The following is a 17426-nucleotide window of genomic DNA, read 5'->3' on the forward strand; positions in this document are numbered from 1 at the left end:
GGAATTGGCATTTCAAGGGGCACTGGCAGTGCTCGGGAGGGGCGCGGTGTCCCCGGGCTGGTGACACTGCTGTCATGAGCTGCGCGTGGTCTCAGCTGCCGCTCCCTGCTGGGTGGGGGTGGGTCCCTTTTTCCCCAGGCGGTTTTCCACGGCGGGAACAAGGCCGGGGGTGGTCGGTGCCGTGGGGGATCCCCCCGCATCCCCCGGTCCTGCGCGGCCTTCCCGCATCCCCGGGGCCCCGGTCTCGAACCGGCGATGCTGCGGGACAGGCGCGCCCAAGGCTCCGCCTCTTTTCCCGCCCACTCGGTGTATCTCGATTCCCATTGGTCACTGTTCCTGTCAGTCGCGGGTGCCACGCCCTTGTGTTTGCACTACCTCGTCTCTATGTCCCGCCTTCCGCACGCACTGATTGGTCAGGTGTGATGTCACTGCGGTCCCTTCTGTGCGTTCATTGGGTGGAGCTGCTGTCCGTTACACAGCAGGGGTGGTGGAGGCGGTGACGGCCATTTTGGAGCAGGGCGCGGGGCCGGACACAGCGGAGGGAGCGCGGGGCCGCCCCCTCTCCGCCATGGCAGCCCCGCTCGGTACCGGCGCCTTCACAGAGGAGACCGGGCAGGAGAAACAGGTGGGGGAAGCCCCGGGGGAGGAAGGGGGAGTACGGCCGGCTCCCACTGGCTTGGCCGCACGTCCCTCTTTCCAGTCCTGTGCAGGGATTGGTTATTTCTGTTGTCCGTCTGGCGAACGGCGAGCTCTGATTGGCTGTGGGGGCTGGGGGCGGGCGGGACTTCCGGCGTGGGCTCGATGGCGGCGTGGGGGGTGCGTGGGGTTGGTGGGGTGGGATTGGAGCGACTGGGGCTGGAGGGGGCTGGGATGGGCTGCGACTAAGCTGGGATGGGCTGCGACTAAGCTGGGATGGGCTGCGACTAAGCTGGGATGGGCTGCGACTAAGCTGGGATGAGCTGGGACTAACCTGGGATGGGGGTCACAGGGCTGGGATGGGGTGGAGGGGGCTGGGATGGGCTCGGGAGGGGGGAATGGGGGTGGGATGGGGGTGACGGGGGCTGGGATGGGCTTGGGAGGGGGTAATGGGGGCTGGGACTAACCTGGGATGAGCTGGGACTAACCTGGGTGGGGATCACAGGGCTGAGATGGGGGTGGCTGGAGTGGGAGAGGGCTCGGGGGGTTGGGATGGGGGTAATTGGGATGGGGTCTGGGATGGGGTAATTGGGGTAATTGGGATGGGGTCTGGGATGGGGTAATTGGGGTAATTGGGATGGGGTCTGGGATGGGGTAATTGGGGTAATTGGGATGGGGTCTGGGATGGGGTAATTGGGGTAATTGGGATGGGGTAATTGGGATGGGAGTGGGAGGGGGCTGGCAGCGCTGTGGGGGTTTGGGGTCACTGGGCTGCAGTGGTGCCCCCCCAGCCCGTGCAGGGCACACGGGGGGATGAACACCAGTGATGGGTGTGGAGGAAGGAGACTGGGAGATGTGGTGCTGGGGGAAGCAGTCAGAGATTGTGGAATGGCTTCAGGACAGAGAGCTTTGGGTGCAGCTGTCAGACCTCCTGACCCCTAAAATCCTGTCTAGGAATCCTAAAAGCTCTCCAGGATACCCAAAATTCTGCTTGGAATTATTGAAAATAGGAGCCCCAAATCCTACCTGAGATCCTCCAAAATGCTTCCCAGGAGCCCAAAATCCTCTTGATGATCTGGAAATCATCCCCTGGATCTCCAAATCCTAACTGGAACCTTTCCAGGAGACCCCAGATCCTACCTGGGACCTCCCAGAATCCTCCAGCAGAACTTTCAAATTCTACCAGGACACCTAAATATCCTCCCAGGGTGATCTGGGAAGGGAAATCAGGGGTACATGGACTGGTTTGGGTTGGAAGGGCTCCTCAGACTCACCCAGTGCTGCTCCTGCCATGGCAGGGACACCTTCCACTGTCCCAGGCTGCTCCAAGCCCCATCCAACCTGGCCTGGGACACTGCCAGGGATCCAGGGGCAGCCCCAGCTGCTCTGGGCACCTGTGCCAGGGCCTCCCCACACTGTCAGGGAGGAATCTCTTCCCAAAATCCAACCTAAAAGCCCAGTTTGCCGAGCCAAACGTCAGCGTGGGTGCTTGGAGGGGCTCCCAGGTGGGAAGGAGGCAGAGGAGGGAGCTCTCCCTGGCCCACAGCTCCTGGAGGGAAAGGCTGTTTGTGGCTGGGAAGGTGTTGGGAATATTTTCCGAGTGCTTTTCCAGGTGTCTTAGTTTAGGGCAAATTAGGAAGGAAAACTCCAAATGGGGATTTCCCCAGGGAAATGCCCCTCCCCACTAACTGGTCCGGGAAAAGAAAAAAAATTCCTTAGAGAGAAGTGGAAAAAGCTGTTTATTTAACAGAAATTGAGTAATATTAAATAATAAAACCTCTTGCTGTTCGATGGGATGGCAAATCTAGGAAGAAAAGTCCTTTTCATGTGGTGTAGCTCGGCTCGCTCAGGTTCTTATCAGTCCCTCCGGCGCTGGAAAGTGCCGAGGCCCAGGCCCCGGTGGGCCACAGGCGTGAGCTCCCGGGGTTTAGCTGGGTGTTCAGTCCAGAGCAGGCTTGCACAGATCCAAGAAAATTGGGAAAAAAACAAACAAAGGTCTAGGGAACTCCTCTGCCTCAGCTAGCTAAAACTAACTAAAATCCAGAGAGAAGCTCTGTCCCGCTGTCTGTCCGTGCTGCAGACACCACAGTCCAGGAGCAGGATGTGTGGGAGTGATGTTTTTCCTTAACACAAACTGCGCGCTTCTTCTTCCCCTTCTCTTGCTCCCAAAGCCAGTCTTAAAGGTGCAGAACTTAATATATAACATAAACCAGACGATTGGGGATACCAGTATCATAAAGTCACCCCAGGACACCAGGGAAGCACAACAGGGCTGGAATGTGCTGCTGGGTGTTGTGTAACAGCATCTCAGGTGGGTGTGGGGCTCCAGGGATTTACACCCCCTTGTGTTCCAGGACACTCAGGAGAAGGACAAAGCCATCCCCCCCGAGAGGGCAGAGGAGGCCAAGCTCAAGGCCAAATACCCCAACCTGGGCCAGAAGCCTGGAGGCTCCGATTTCCTGATGAAGAGGCTGCAGAAAGGGGTATGTGAGTGTCCCTCAGTGGGACAGGCCACAGGGATCAGAACTGCCCCTCCTTCCACAGCCTGCCTCGGTCTGCCTATCCCCCAGCACATCCCACTGTGTCCCCACACCCTGGCCTGAATCCTGCGAACCTAAAAGGTTCCAGGCAGAAAAACCCCTGAGCTAGAGGTGAAACAAGTGCTGGGATCCCTCCCTGGGGTGCTCCAGGGTTGAGGTTTTAGCCCTGATTTCAATGTGCTGCAGCAGTGGCTTGGCTGCACCTGCACTGCAAAGCCAACCCTCGCCTTGTGCTGCTCCCTGAAAACAGAATTAAATCCCTCAGGGATGGAATTCAGTCCCTCTCCAAGAGCCCTCTGAGGTTGGCCCTGCTGGCTCCTTTCCTTGCAGGGGCTGCTGCAGAAAACACAAATCCCTCCCAGGCTGGTGGCAGGCAGTGGCTGTGTCCCCTCCCCAGGGCCATTCCCACTGTCCCTGTCACCCCCTGGGCAGGGTTTGCTCTGTCCTGGCCCTTCCCTGTCCCTGGCTGTTCCCAGCTCTCCCAGGGCTGTTGTGGGAGGGAGCAGGGCTGTGCTGGGGCTGTGGGCAGTGAGCCTGGCTGGATTGCAGGTGTCCCCAGAGCTGCTCCATCCCTGCCCTCCTCACCTGCACAGCCAGGAGAACAAAAGGCTCCTGCCTTGGCAGAAGGGCAGGGAGGGCTCAGAGCAGCAGCAGGGGCTAAAGGGACTTGGGGAAACGAAGAGAATTTATTATCCATCAAATCAGAGCTGAAAAACAATTGAAATAAAGCCTAAAAAAGCACCCAAGAGGTAGGGGGTGTGTCTGTGCTCCCCACGGGCCCCCATGGGCTGCCAGGGAATTTCAGCTCAAGCTTCTCCTGCCTCTCCTTCCTCCCTGGCCTTGGTGCCCACAGTCTCTCACACATTCTCTTTCCTCTGGCCACAATTCCATCTGCACAATCACTTTTTTCCTTTCCTAGATCTGGTGTTCCCAGAGCTCAGCCCTGGCCAGGGGCAGGTCCATTCCAAAGCTGGCTACACAAACCTGGAGCAGGTTTCTGTCAGGTCTGAGCTCCCTGAGGACACCAGGGGAGCACTCCCTGTGCCCAGCAAAGCCCTGGCCAGCTCTGCCACTGGCTCTGCCTTGGCTCCAGCCTCTCCTGGGCAGTGGGATGAGGCTGTGCTGGGAAGGAGCAGAGTCCTGGGGTGGTGTGATGTGTGTGATAAGGCACTGAAATGCCCTTTGAGCTGGGAGGTGGCCCCCAGCCAGGGCCTTGCAGGCAGAGCCCTGCAGCTGTTGGGAGCTGGATGGTCCAGGAAAGGCCTTGGCAGCAGCCAAGATTTGTTCCCTGGAGCAAAAGTCCTGCCTCTGTCACCCTGGCTCATCATCCCAGTCCAGAGGATCCAGCTGGGCTCTGCCCCTGGGCTGAGCTGCCGTGTCTGCCCTCGGCATTCCTGAGGTTTCTGGCCTGGGGCTGAATCCCTGTGGAGCAAGGGCAGAGTAGGTCAAGGCTGGTCCCAGCCAGCCAAAGGTCCCAGCAGCCTGCAGTGTGTCACTCCTGCCTTGAGTCAGGCACAGGAGCTGCCACCCAGGGCTGGGCCGAGTCACTGGCTCGTGGCCAAACGCCTTTTAAAGCGGGCTGGGCTCACTGCTTGGATTTCCCCCTCGTTTTCATGGCGTGGTTTAGAGAATCCCAACACTCCCTGAAAGGATCCTCGTGGCTCTGCTGTTCCCTGCTCCTGCACACCCAGTAACCCAAACACATCTCCCTTTTCCAGCAAAAATACTTCGATTCTGGTGACTACAACATGGCCAAGGCGAAGATGAAGAACAAGCAGCTGCCAAGTGCAGGGCCTGACAAGAACCTGGTGACAGGAGACCACATCCCCACGCCCCAGGACCTGCCACAGAGAAAGTCCTCACTGGTCACCAGCAAGCTGGCGGGGTAGCCTGCACTCTCAGCTGGGGCTGCCCTCTTTTTGTCTCTTTTCTTTTGGCTAAATGGATTGAACTTCACTGTACCATAGGGACGGGAGCACCAGAATCCACGTAGTTGTTTGAGTCTTTGCAGCGAACACACCCCAAATCTGAGTCAGGGGCAGGGCAGGGTTGGGTTGGCCCTTCCTCTCAGCGAGGCTTTGCCTTAATTTTCCAGCTGTTTGAAACCATCCCAGCTCACAGAGGCACTGGAATGCTGCATCCTCGCTGGGACAGCCCTGGGAGGAGCAGGAGAGGGACAGGGGAGGCACCTGGAGGAGGGGACAGTGGGGCTGAGGCCTTGGGGGTCACAGAGACCGACCCAGCTGGGCAGGAGGTGTCATCCCAGACCTGGCAGGTGTGATCCCTGATCATGAAAATGTGACCCCAGGTCTGGCAGGTGTGATCCCTGATCATGAAAATGTGACCCCAGGTCTGGCAGGTGTGATCCCTGATCATGAAAATGTGACCCCAGGTCTGGCAGGTGTGATCCCTGATCATGAAAATGTGATCCCAGGTCTGGCAGGTGTGATCCCTGATCATGAAAATGTGACCCCAGGTCTGGCAGGTGTGATCCCTGATCATGAAAATGTGACCCCAGGTCTGTAGGCATAGTCAGCTGTGTGTGTTGGAGCTTCAAAAGTGAAGAAATTGGCTGAAACAAAGAAAAATCCAGGGGGTGTTGTTGGGCTGAGCTGCCTGGGCCCTGTCCCTGGTTCAGCTGACGTGTCCAGCGGGTGTGGGACAGGGTTTGAAACATCCTCGTGCCTGGGTTGGGGGTAGAGCCCCAGCACAGCTGCCCCTGGCTGAGCTTGGCCAGAGGGGCTTGGCCAAAGGCCAGGGGGCAGTTCCTCAGTCCCTGGTCAGTTCTGTCCAGCAGGGCAGTGTCTGGCCAAGGCTGAGGTGAGGACAGCTCTTCTCCAGCACCAGGGGGTGGGAGCTGAATGCTGCAGCAGCTCAGGGCACAGCAGAGCCCTGCCCAGGCACCTCCTGCTCCCAGGCCTGGGTGCTCACAGACCTGCAGCAGCCAGGGAGAGCCACTTGTGCTGCTGGAACTGATAATGGAGAGAGGCAGGACTGGGAGTGACCACCCAGAAAGGGATAAAAAGCACCAGAGTGGAATTTGAAGGGTGTTGAGGCAAGCCTGTTTTGAAAGTGTTAGGCATGCCAAGCTTGGATTTCTTTTTTCTTCTGCTTTTTCCCTTCTTGTGTTTTCTTTGTCTCAAGCCTGGGAAAAAAAAAAAATAAGAAAACCCCCAAACTAACACCAACTTCACAACAAAAAGTCCCAAAGCTAACAAGCTGTTGCTGCAGCCCTGCAGAAGCACAGCACACGTGCTGGGGGTGGCACTGTCCTCTCCTGGTGCCCTGGATCCCAGTGGCCTTTTCCATGCAGTGGGAATTGTGTGTGCCAGGGAATCCCAAAACCTGCCCCAGTTTTCCATTCTGGAAGCACAAGGGCCAAAGGAAGGGAGGAAGGAGTGAAGGATGCCCGGGCAGAGCTTTCCCTTTGTGTTCCTGGGTGTTTCCTGGGAACCTGTGTCACCTGGGTCACTTCCCTGGCGCTGGCTGCACCAAGGTGTTGCTTCCCAGGAATGTTTGCCGAGGGTGTGATGGAATTTGTGTCTGCCTTCAGCTGGTTCCTGGATCCTCCCGTGAGAAACGGGCCCTGGGGCTGCTCCTGGCCACTCTCTGGGGAAGGGACAAGGGATATGTGGTGGGATTTGGACCTGCTCCTTGTCCCCACAGGGTCCTGCTCTGGCTCCAGCACTTTTCCAGCCCCTGTGTGACCTGGCTGGGGCAGTGGCTGCACACCCTCCTTGGATGTCCTGCTGTCTGTCCCAGCCATGTTGTAAATAGATACAAATATATAAAAATATATATAATTTTTTACATGTTCAACTCTTTTGGAGTGCCGTGCTTGCTTTTTATTAGAACAAACCCCAAAAGGGGAAACAAAACCCAAAAAGGGGAAGTAAAGTGAAGGATGCAAAGGGGCGTCGCTGCTCCGGGGCTGTCCCTGTGCTGGGGGGGGACAGAGGCAGGGGACAGCCCCCAGCCACGTCTCTCCCTGGTTTCCAGGTGTGTTTGTGCAGGAGGGAGAAGGGATTTGGCAGCACAGGATGAGACCCAGCAGGAGCAGTTCTGACCAGGGTTTATTCCCGTTCCACCCCGGAGCTGGGTGGGCACTGAGGGGGGTGGGGGGTGATGCTGGCAGCCCCCTCCCCACCTCTCCGGGTGCTGGGGGGTGAGGGGTGCTCGGGGCCTCCCACTGTGGCTCACAGCAGAGTCTGGGGGCCGCGGGGCTGGGGTTTTATCCTCCTGCCCTCAACACAAATCTCTGCCCCGCTCCTCGCCGTGGGGCTCCAGCTGCCCTCTCGCACAGGGACATCCTTGCACCCTGTCCCAGCTTTGTCCCCCCATTGTCACCCCTCGGGTGCCCGCTGTCCCCGGGGCACAGGAGCACGGTCACTCCTGCCTTTCCCCCTCAGGGCAGCCCCCTGTGGCCATGTCCAGCCTCATCCTCTGTCCCCACTCTCCTGGTGCCTTCACCTCTGGAATTTTCAGCCCTGACCTTTCCTCAGTCCCACCTTTCCCCTGGAGCTCGCCAGCCCAGCCGGGTGTGTCACTGGGCTGGGCCGTGCTCCCAGGAATCCTCCGATGATCCCGAAGCCTCAGTGCTGTGGATTCCCCAGAACTGGGAATTCCCGATCCCCTGGGACCCCCCTGGGACCCGCAGGGACGAGCAGGGACGCGCTGTTCCAGCTCAGGCCGTGTTTGTTCTAAAGCTTGGCACCGCCTCACAAAAATGTGCTGGGCGCTGCTCGAGCTCCCTGTTATTGCTCCTGGTGCCAAGAATTTGCTTCCCCGACAAGGACACATTCCTTGGGGCCATGGGAAGGACTTTGAGAGGGACGAGTTTCGTCTCGCTGGACCAACCCTGGTTTGGGGGGGTGGCAGTGGGGACAGGAGCTGGAGGAGGGGGGTGAAGGGACCCCCAGGGGGATGCAGGTCCCTGGTTTTGCTGGATCTGGGACACGAGAGCTCCAGGGCATCAGGATGGGGCCCTGTGCTCACCACAGCCTCCTCCACTGCTCCAAGCAGAGCCAGAGATGCTCAGTAAGGGGACAGAGGCTTGGATTCCTCACAGTTTGTCCCCAAAAATGCTGACCAGGGAGGTGGCAATTCTCAGCACCTCCCTGGAGCTGAAAGACCCCGTGGGAGGAGCTGTGCTCTCAAATTCTGGCTTTTCTGCTCCCCACCCTGCCTGAACCCCGAGGCACCAGGACCTCCTGCCCCTGAGACCCCACGGCTGGGAAGGGAAGGACTTTCCTGGGTCCCTTTTGGTGCTGGGAGGGGAAAGCAGACCCCAGACCCCAGTCCTGTGGCCCTGTCCCAGTGTCTCACTCCCATCACATCCCAGTTTGGTGATGCCACTGGGTAACGGGGGCTGGGGTCACCACAGATCCACTTTGGTGGCATTTGGTGGCACAGAGAGGTCCCAGCACAACTCTGGGAAATGCTTTTGGGGGGGTAACGGTGATTTCAGGGGCTCCAGACCCCAATTTCCAGTGTCTTGGGAGCTATCAAAGGGCTCTGAGGCTGTTGAGCTGCACTGGTCACTGGCTCTCAGGTAGGAATGGCCCCAGCCCAGCCCTGCAGGACAACAGAGCCTTTGCCCCTCTCCATCCTGGACTTTCTGGGAGGTGGGGATGGAGCAGAGCCCTGCAAACGGGTCCAGCAAAGGGGTGTTGGAGACCTCCCGTCCTTCCTCAGTGCCCCAGGGCAAACCCACGGTATTTCCCTGTTCTTGGAGGGTCTGATCCACCTGCACAAAGCCCTGAGGCTCCTTCCCTGGCCAAGCTTTCCCTAAAACAAGGCAGATTTTGAGGGCATCTTGCCCTCAAAGGGGTGAAGGAGGAGCCTGTGGCCAGAGGAGACAAAAATTGACACCCAATGCCCCAGAGATGCTGAGAGTGACCCCAGGGTGACCCCAGGGTGACCCAGCCAGGTCCTGCCCTGCTCAGTGACCTCTCCGAGCTGGGTACAGCGGATTTCAGTCCTGGGGGAGATGTGGGACAACGCAGCAAGGGCTGGAAGGAATGGGGCAGCCCCCCACAAACATCCAGATGAGAGAGCCAAGGTCAGAACGGGCTTCAAGCAGATCCAGGTGGGATTCCTTAGAATCATGGAAGAGTTTGGCTTGGAAGTTTCTCTTAAAGGCCATCTACTCCTGCAATGAGCAGGGATATCTTCACTAGATCAGGCTGCTCAAGGGCTCTGTCCTTCCTGCCTTGGAATGTTTCAAGGGATGTGACATCTACCTCTGGGCAACCTGTTCCAGTGTCTTATTACCTGCATAATAAAAAATGTCTTCCCTATATCTACTCACTTTTACAGTCTAAATCTACTCAGTTTTAGTGTAAAACCATCACCCCTTATCCTGGTGCACTCTCACCGGGCTGGGTAACTCTCCCTACCTCCAAACCCCTCATCCTGGTACAATCTCACCAGGCTGGATCACACTCCCTACCTCCAAACCCCTCATCCTGGCACAATCTCACCAGGCTGGGTAACTCTCCCTACCTCCAAACCCGACATTCTGGTACAATCTCACCAGGCTGGGTAACTCTCCCTACCTCCAAACCCCTTTTCTGGTACAATCTCACCAGGCTGGGTCACGCTCCCCACCTCCAGCCCCTTTCTGTGCCTGCAGCTCAGCCCCGCTCCGGGGTCCCGCGGGGGATGCTCGGTGCTGCGGAACCGTGAGTGAAACCCCGGATGGGGCAGGGCAGGGGACACACACGGCTGTGAGGATGGTGAGGATGAGGATGGTGAGGATGGTGAGGATGAGGAGGATGAGGAGGATGAGGATGGTGAGGATCAGGATGGTGAGGATGAGGAGGATGGTGAGGATGAGGAGGATGAGGAGGATGAGGATGGTGAGGATGGTGAGGATGAGGAGGATGATGAGGATGAGGATGACGAGGAAGAGGATGATGAGGATGATGAGGATGGTCCCTGCTGCTGGGGGGGCTTTGCCTGGGGTGTCCCGGCCCCCGCTGCGCTCGGAGGGATGAGGGAGGAGGTCCCGGCACGGAGCTGCTGCCCGGTACCGGGAAGAGCCGGAGACACCGGGATGGGGGTACCGGGGTCGGGGGGCGGAGGGGGCGGTCACTCCGCGATTTTTTCAGCCGGAGGAACGGAAGCGGAGGTGGAAAAGGGGCCGGTCCCGCCCCCGCCCCGCCCCTTGGCGTCACCGCGCCGGTTATATAAACCGGCAGCGCCGGTCCCGCCCGCACGCCGCCGGCCGCTCGCACCGGGCGCCATGTTCTCCGTGAAGCCGAAAGCCGTCATCGGCTTCAACCTGTACTGCGGCGGCTCCCCGGCGCTGGGCCCGGGCGGGCCGGGGGAGCGCCCGGAGCCCGCGGCCGCCGCCGCCGCCTCAGCGGAGCCGCCCCGCGAGCGCTCCGGGGCCGCCGCCGGGCGCGCCGACCCCCCCCGCGCGCTGATTGGCCGAGGCGCGGCGCCCCGCGCGCTGATTGGCTGCGGCGCGGCTCTGTGGCGCCCCGAGCAGGAGCTGGACGGCTGCGAGCCCGAGCCCGAGCGCGGCCCCGCCGCCGATTCCCTGCCCGGGACCCCTCCGGGACCCCCGGACGGGCTCCGGCAGGACTCGCTGGAGCTCATCAGCCGCTACCTCCGGGAGGTGGCGGGCGAGGCGCAGCCCAGCGCTAAGAAGCTTTTCCCGGGGCTCCTGGGTGGTCCCGGGCGGCCCGGCGCGGCGGGGGATGCGGTGATGGAGAAGTCGCTGGAGACGCTGCGGAGGATCGGAGACGGCGTCATGCGGAAACACGAGCTCGCCTTTCAAGGTGTGTGTCCGCCGGACAATCCGGGCAGGAGACCGCGATCCCCCCGTCCTCTCCTTTGCGGAGCCCGGTGCCGCCGGTCCCGGTGGCCGGAGGGGTTTGGGGAGGGGGCTCGGGTGGGTCATTCATGGGATGCGGCCTTGGCTCGCAGAGGGTTAAATAAAAGCAGCTGGGAAGTGATCAAAAACGAAACTGAACTTTGTTCCATCGGGACGAGGCAAAGCCGCTGTTGGTGTGTGCAGAGGAGATAATTTAGTTACAGATTAGCCCTGGTTCCTCCTCGTGTCCCCCTTGGCTCGGACTGACTCTGCAAATAATTCTAAACGTCCAAAGATTAGTTAGCTCAGGAGTTTCAGATCCTCACCACTTCCCCCCAGTCTGGGTGCAAGGGGATTTTTGATGGGAGGAATTCTCCTGGGCAATGTGCTCACAGAACCATGAAATGCTTTGGGTTGAAGTAAGATCTTAAAACTCATCCAGGCCCATGGCAGGGACACCTTCTGCTGTCCCAGGCTGCTCCCAGCCCTGTCCAACCTGGCCTTGGACATTTCCAGGGATCCAGGGCAGCCACAGCTTCCCTGGGAAATCTCTTTTAATGTATTTCCCCACTTGTGCAGGGTCCTGAAGCAGCTGTAGGAAGTTTCCCCCCAGTGCAGTGTCCTGGGGATGAATTAAAAAGGAGAAGTGACCGATTTGACCTGGTTTTGTGTGGCTCAGGCTGGTTTGGGGCTGATCTCCCATCCTGGAGCTGCTCCTGATCCCGGCTCAGGATGGAGCCCAGCAGAGCAGAGCAGTGCCTGCCTTTCCTCCTGAGGTTTTGTGTGCTGAAACCTTGCAGGAGGATGTGCCGATTTCTCAGCTTCTCGGGGTTTTTTGGCTGCTTTTTTTGTTTGTTGAGCACAAAGAGCTTCAGTTTCATCCTTGATGGGAAATGCAGTGGGATCAGTTCCTCTGTCCCAATTCCTGGATGTGCTTGTTGAATGATTCTTGGGAGCGATGTCCAGGCTGAGCCGTGGATTTTTATCCCATTCCCGAGGTTCTTCCCCACGTTTTTCAATCCCCCCAAGCCCATTTTTCTCCTCCACGGGTTAAAATGAAGGATTTAGAATCCAAATTCCTGATTAATTTAGAGGGAAAAACCCGGGAATAATTAGAGGGAATCAGGATGAATTTTTGTGAATTTCTGGGAATGTGGGATCAGGGAAAATTCACTGAGAAAATCCTGGATTCCAGCCCTGGAAAATGAAAAAAGACTGGGAATTCTGCATTAAAAAAACAGGATTGGGAAAAGGTGGAGGTTTGGACCCAGGAATGGGGAAAAAAAATCCCAAAATCCCGGGATTTCTGGGAATTTTGGGCTCCTGAGAGGAGGAATTTTGGGATATGGCAGGGAATTTTGGGAATTCCCGGTGTTTTCCTCCGAATTCTCAGTGAGCTGGCCAGGGCTTGCGTAGGGCTGGTGATTTCCTGAGTGCTGAGAAGGAACTGCCTCAGGAAGGCTTCCTGCAAGTTTGAGCAACAACAAACAGCAACGCCTTTCGGTTTCGTAAAGACTTGGCTCCTTCTCTTGTTCGTGGCAGGGCACTGGAGGTCGAGCTGGGGAATTCAGTCCAAAGGAGACTGAGAAAACCAGGAAGAGAAAGAAAAACACAGAAGAAATGCAGCAGAATCAGAGAAAAAAGGATTATTTAGGGAAAAAAAAAAAGTTCCATTTCCCAGCTGTGATCCCGGGTTAATGAAGTGGGACACGTCTGGCTGCCCCTGGGGGCTCTGCTCAGCCCAGGTTGAGGTTCTGATGTGGAGAGGGTTGGAAAGCTTGAGACAGGGCAGTGTGGAGAGCTCAGACACCACAGCTGTCCCCGAGACAGGGGGAAGGAACTGAAAGTGTGTCAGGGGCTGGGTTTTGTCTGGCCCAGGTGAGGGAGGGCAGCAGAGCCCTCTGAGGACGCTCTCCACATCCCTGAGAGGCTCCTGCAGCTTTAGAGCTCCAGTGGTGGTGGGGTCACACCCTGTCCCCGCTCCTCCTGCGGGGTTTCGGTGCTCCTAAACCAAAATCTTCCAGGAATGCTGCGGAAGCTGGAAATCCAGCAAGAGGAGGACCTGCAGTCGGTGGTGGAGGTGGCTGCCCACTTGTTCAGCGATGGGGTGACCAACTGGGGCCGCGTGGTGACGCTCATCGCCTTCGGAGCCTTCGTGGCCAAGCACCTGAAGAGCATCAAGCAGGAGCAGAGCATCAGTTCCCTGGCTGGGATCATCACAGACGCCCTGGTCTCGTCCAAGCGAGAGTGGCTGGAGAGCCAGGGGGGCTGGGTGAGTCACTGCCAGCTCCAAATTCCTGAGCTTTTCCCAACATTCCGGCCTTTTCCTGTTTCTGTGTCAGTGCTGACTCACTGTTTCCAGGGAGCACCGAGTCAGGGGGGTTGTGGGGCTTCAGGACCGACTCATCCTGAGCTGCCTGGTTTGAACTGAAAATGTGTTCCAGCCCAGCCTGGGGCAGCATTCCCAGAGCCTGGGCAAGCCTGGGAGTGCTTGGACCTGGCCCATGGCTGCTGGGGGGGCTGGAATGGGGCTGGGGGAGCACAGTGAGGTGTGAAGGATGGAATGGGGCTGGGGGAGCACAGGGGATGATGTTTCAGGATGGAATGGGGCTGGGGGAGCTCAGGGGATGATGTTTTAGGATGGAATGGGGCTGGGGGAGCTCAGGGGATGATGTTTTAGGCTGAAATGGGGCTGGGGGAGCACAGGGGATGATGTTTCAGGATGGAATGGGGCTGGGGGAGCACAGGGGATGATGTTTTAGGATGGAATGGGGCTGGGGGAGCACAGGGGATGATGTTTTAGGATGGAATGGGGCTGGGGGAGCACAGGGGATGATGTTTTAGGATGGAATGGGGCTGGGGGAGCACAGGGGATGATGTTTTAGGATGGAATGGGGCTGGGGGAGCTCAGGGGATGATGTTTTAGGATGGAATGGGGCTGGGGGAGTACAGGGGATGTGCCAGGCAGGCTGTTCCCCCCCTCCCCTGCCCTCCTCCCCACGAGGGGTGCCTGCCAGGACACTGACCATCCCTTCTCTCTCCCAGGAGGGCTTTGTGGACTTTTTCCGAGTGGAGGACCTGGAGGGCAGCATCCGGAACGTTCTGATGGCGTTTGCAGGAGTGGCCGGCCTGGGGGCTGGCTTGGCCTACATGATCCGGTGAGGCTGGAGCTCAGGACCAGGACTTTGGGAGGACTGGCTCCGGGGGCTGCAGAGCTGCCCCTCCCTCAGGGACTGCTGCTGACCCGAGGAGGACATGGAGGTATCCCCGGAGCAGCTCATTCCTGAGGAAGAGGAAGGTGTGATCTGAGGCTCTGGGTGCTGCTGGAGGATTTATTGCTTTGGGAACAGAGCGTGGAAGAGTTGTTAACTCTGCTTCCTTCGAGAGGAAGAGCTGGGGAGCTCGAGTGGACTTGTTTCACTTTGATCCCAGAGGGAACAGTCTGGGAGCTCCAGCAGCTCCTCCTGGGCTGGGTGAGGCAGCTGAGCCTGGAGCAGATGTCTGAGGGCTGTGGTTGTGGGTTTTTTTCTGGAAATAGCACCTTCTGCTGCCGCTGCCCTGCCTAAACTTGCTGGAGCAGAGGCACTGGGTGCTGGAAGTGCTGTGCCAGCCTTCACCTGCCCCCAGGTGCTGCCAGCGGGGCCTGGGAGTGGCAGAGCTGTGCCCACCCCTTCCCTCCCCGTGGGGAAGGGGCTTGGAGGGGCTGGGGGTCACACCCAGCTGTGTCCTGACCCCAGGCAGCCTCTCCTGGCTGCACAGACACAGCTGAGAAATAGCCAGTGCATTTGTAAGTGTGTAAAATACCCTCCACTGGGCTGGGGAGGATGCAGAGAACCTGTAAATGTCTGTAAATCTGTAGAATATATACATTTTTACAGAGCTGACGATACAAAAAGGAGGAATTAATTCTGAACGTGGGTGCACCGCGCTTCATTCCTCACAGGAAGTGGCATTTTTGTGGCAAAGCCTCTCCTCCTGCCTTGACTCATCTCAAGTACTTGAGCAGCACAGCCAGGGAGGGTGACAAGCAGCAGTGGCCTCGTGGACTCGGTGTGACCACGGCTGGCTGGCAACAGCTGACGTTTCTGTTTGTTTTAATCTTATTTTTGGTGGCTCTTGCCCTCCTGGCTGGGGGCAGGGAGCTGTGGAAATCCATCTGGCCACTTCCTTTCTCTTCCCTTCCTCTTGCTCCTCCAAGCCATGAGCTGGACAAAGCTGATGTTTGAATGTAAAACGTCCTGGGGCTGCCTCTGCCTCAGTCCTGCAGCTCCTGCAGGTTCCTCAGGGCTGGCCTGGGCTCCCCTGCTGGCACCGTCCTTGTCCCCAGGACGTGACCTGGAGCCTGAGCCCTGCCCAGCTCAGCGATGGTGCTACAGCCAGGCCCTGCTTGTGTGCAAAACAAGCTGTAGTTTGGTCAATAAATGTCTTTTTTTTTTTTTCTTTTTGTTCTCATTCCTCTGGTACCAAACTCGAGGTTTCCCCCAGGGAGGGGCTGAGCTCTTGTGCTGCCCCTGGGGCTCTCCCCACAGGAGCTGGAATTTTGGAAAAGCCTCTGGGGGTTGGTTGGAGGCTGCTCCAAGCCTTGTCCAGGGATGGGGAATCCACAGTCCAGGGATGGGGAATCCACAGTCCAGGGATGGGGAATCCACAATCCAGGGATGGGGAATCCACAGTCCAGGGATGGGGAATCCACAATTCTCTGGAAAAACCCGTGCCAGGGTCTCACCCAGCGCTGGTTTGGGCTCCTGCGTGGTGCTGCAGTTTCCCCACTTCTTAGGGGATGTGGAGACCACTTTTCCTCCCTTTTTAGGGGGTCCCTGCACCCCCAGACCTCCCCTGTGGTCCCCAGATTCCCATCCCTGCACTTTTGGGGTGGATTTGTTCCTCTCTCGGCTCCGTGAGCAGCAGCTCTGCTGGGGGAGCTTCAGCTGGAAAATCCCTCTGGAGAGGCAAAATCCTGCCCCCAAATCAATCAATCCTGCCCCCAAATCAATCAATCCTGCCCCCAAATCAATCAATCCTGCCCCCAAATCAATCAATCCTGCCCCCAAATCAATCAATCCTGCCCCCAAATCAATCAATCCTGCCCCCAAATCAATCAATCCTGCTCCAAAATCAATCAATCCTGCCCCAAAATCAATCAATCCTGCCCCCAAATCAATCAATCCTGCTCCAAAATTAATCCTGCCCCCAAATCAATCAATCCTGCCCCCAAATCAATCCTGCTCCAGAATAAATCCTGCCCCAAAATCAATCCTGCTCCAGAATAAATCCTGATCCAAAATCAATCCTGCCCCAAATCAATCCTGATCCAAAATCAATCCTGATCCAAAATCAATCCTGCCCCAAATCAATCCTGCCCCAAAATCAATCAATCCTGCCCCAAGATCAATCCTGCTCCAGAATAAATCCTGCCCCCAAATCACTCCTGATCCAAAATCACTCCTGATCCAGAATCAATCCTGCCCCAAATCAATCCTGCCCCCAAATCAATCCTGCCCCCAAATCAATCCTTCCCCAAATCAATCCTGCCCCAAAATCAATCAATCCTGCCCCAAGATCAATCCTGCTCCAGAATAAATCCTGCCCCCAAATCAATCCTGATCCAAAATCAATCCTGATCCAAAATCAATCCTGCCCCCAAATCAATCCTGCCCCAAATCAATCCTGCCCCCAAATCAATCAATCCTGCCCCAAAATCAATCCTTCCCCAAATCAATCCTGCCCCCAAATCAATCAATCCTGCCCCCAAATCAATCATTCCTGCCCCCAAATCAATCATTCCTGCCCCAAAATCAATCAATCCTGCCCCAAAATCAATCAATCCTGCTCCAAAATCAATCAATCCTGCCCCCAAATCAATCAATCCTGCCCCCAAATCAATCAATCCTGCCCCAAAATCAATCAATCCTGCCCCCAAATCAATCCTGCCCCAAGATCAATCCTGCCCCAGATCCGTGCCAGGGCTGCCATCCCTGGGTCACCAAGTCCCTTTTCTTGGGGCTCCCAAAACCAGCCCTGAGTGACTCAGCCCTGCTGTGCCCGGGCTGCAAAACGCTGCTGGCTGTGAGTTTTCTGCTTTTTTTGGGGTGGTTTTTGTTTTGGTTTGGGGTTTTTTTTCTGTTGTTTTGTTTTGTTTTTTTTTAATTTTAATTTTTTTTTAAATTCTGTGGCTGTGGGGACTATTTTGGGCCTGTTTGGTTTCCCCGGAGTGCGGTGGGGCCTAAATGCAAAGCTGGGCCTTTGCCATGGAAATATGCAAAAAGAGGGGGGGCTGGAGGCTTGGGGGGGCAGATTTGGGGTTTTTGGGGTTCTCCCAAGAGTTTGGGACATCCTAAATTTGGGTGTGGGTGGTTGGGGTGCAGGGGGAGCTCGGGGTTTGGGGTGCTGATGGCTCCCACAGTTTGGGTGGGGATATCTGGGGGAGC

General features: G+C 57.4%; 2 protein-coding genes across 4 annotated transcripts; both read left to right on the forward strand.

Moving 5' to 3' along the window:
• The first annotated feature begins 468 nt into the window (after positions 1-468).
• Positions 469-6995, forward strand: LOC102111738 (alpha-endosulfine). Of its 3 annotated transcripts, XM_014260933.2 has the most exons (4): positions 502-625; positions 1591-1868; positions 2991-3119; positions 4895-6995. In XM_014260933.2, the coding sequence occupies exons 2-4, from the start codon at positions 1707-1709 to the stop codon at positions 5063-5065; spliced, it is 462 nt and encodes a 153-aa protein (XP_014116408.2). In that variant the 5' UTR covers positions 502-625; positions 1591-1706; the 3' UTR covers positions 5066-6995. The 3 variants fall into 3 exon arrangements, with proteins under 3 accessions (XP_005532319.1, XP_014116408.2, XP_014116409.1); XM_005532262.3 differs by lacking the exon at positions 1591-1868 and having other exon boundaries at positions 469-625; XM_014260934.2 differs by lacking the exons at positions 502-625; positions 1591-1868 and adding an exon at positions 791-816.
• A 3427-nt stretch (positions 6996-10422) lies between these two features.
• LOC102111555 (MCL1 apoptosis regulator, BCL2 family member) lies at positions 10423-15437 on the forward strand. The gene is made up of 3 exons (XM_005532261.3): positions 10423-10963; positions 13023-13270; positions 14044-15437. Exons 1-3 carry the CDS (start codon positions 10423-10425, stop codon positions 14158-14160), a joined length of 906 nt encoding a protein of 301 aa, XP_005532318.1. The 3' UTR covers positions 14161-15437.
• Positions 15438-17426: the final 1989 nt, after the last annotated feature.

The sequence above is a fragment of the Pseudopodoces humilis genome, chromosome 31 (assembly GCF_049639895.1).
Source record: "Pseudopodoces humilis isolate 2021_Gansu_Grassland_sample_001 chromosome 31, ASM4963989v1, whole genome shotgun sequence".
NCBI lineage: Eukaryota > Metazoa > Chordata > Aves > Passeriformes > Paridae > Pseudopodoces > Pseudopodoces humilis.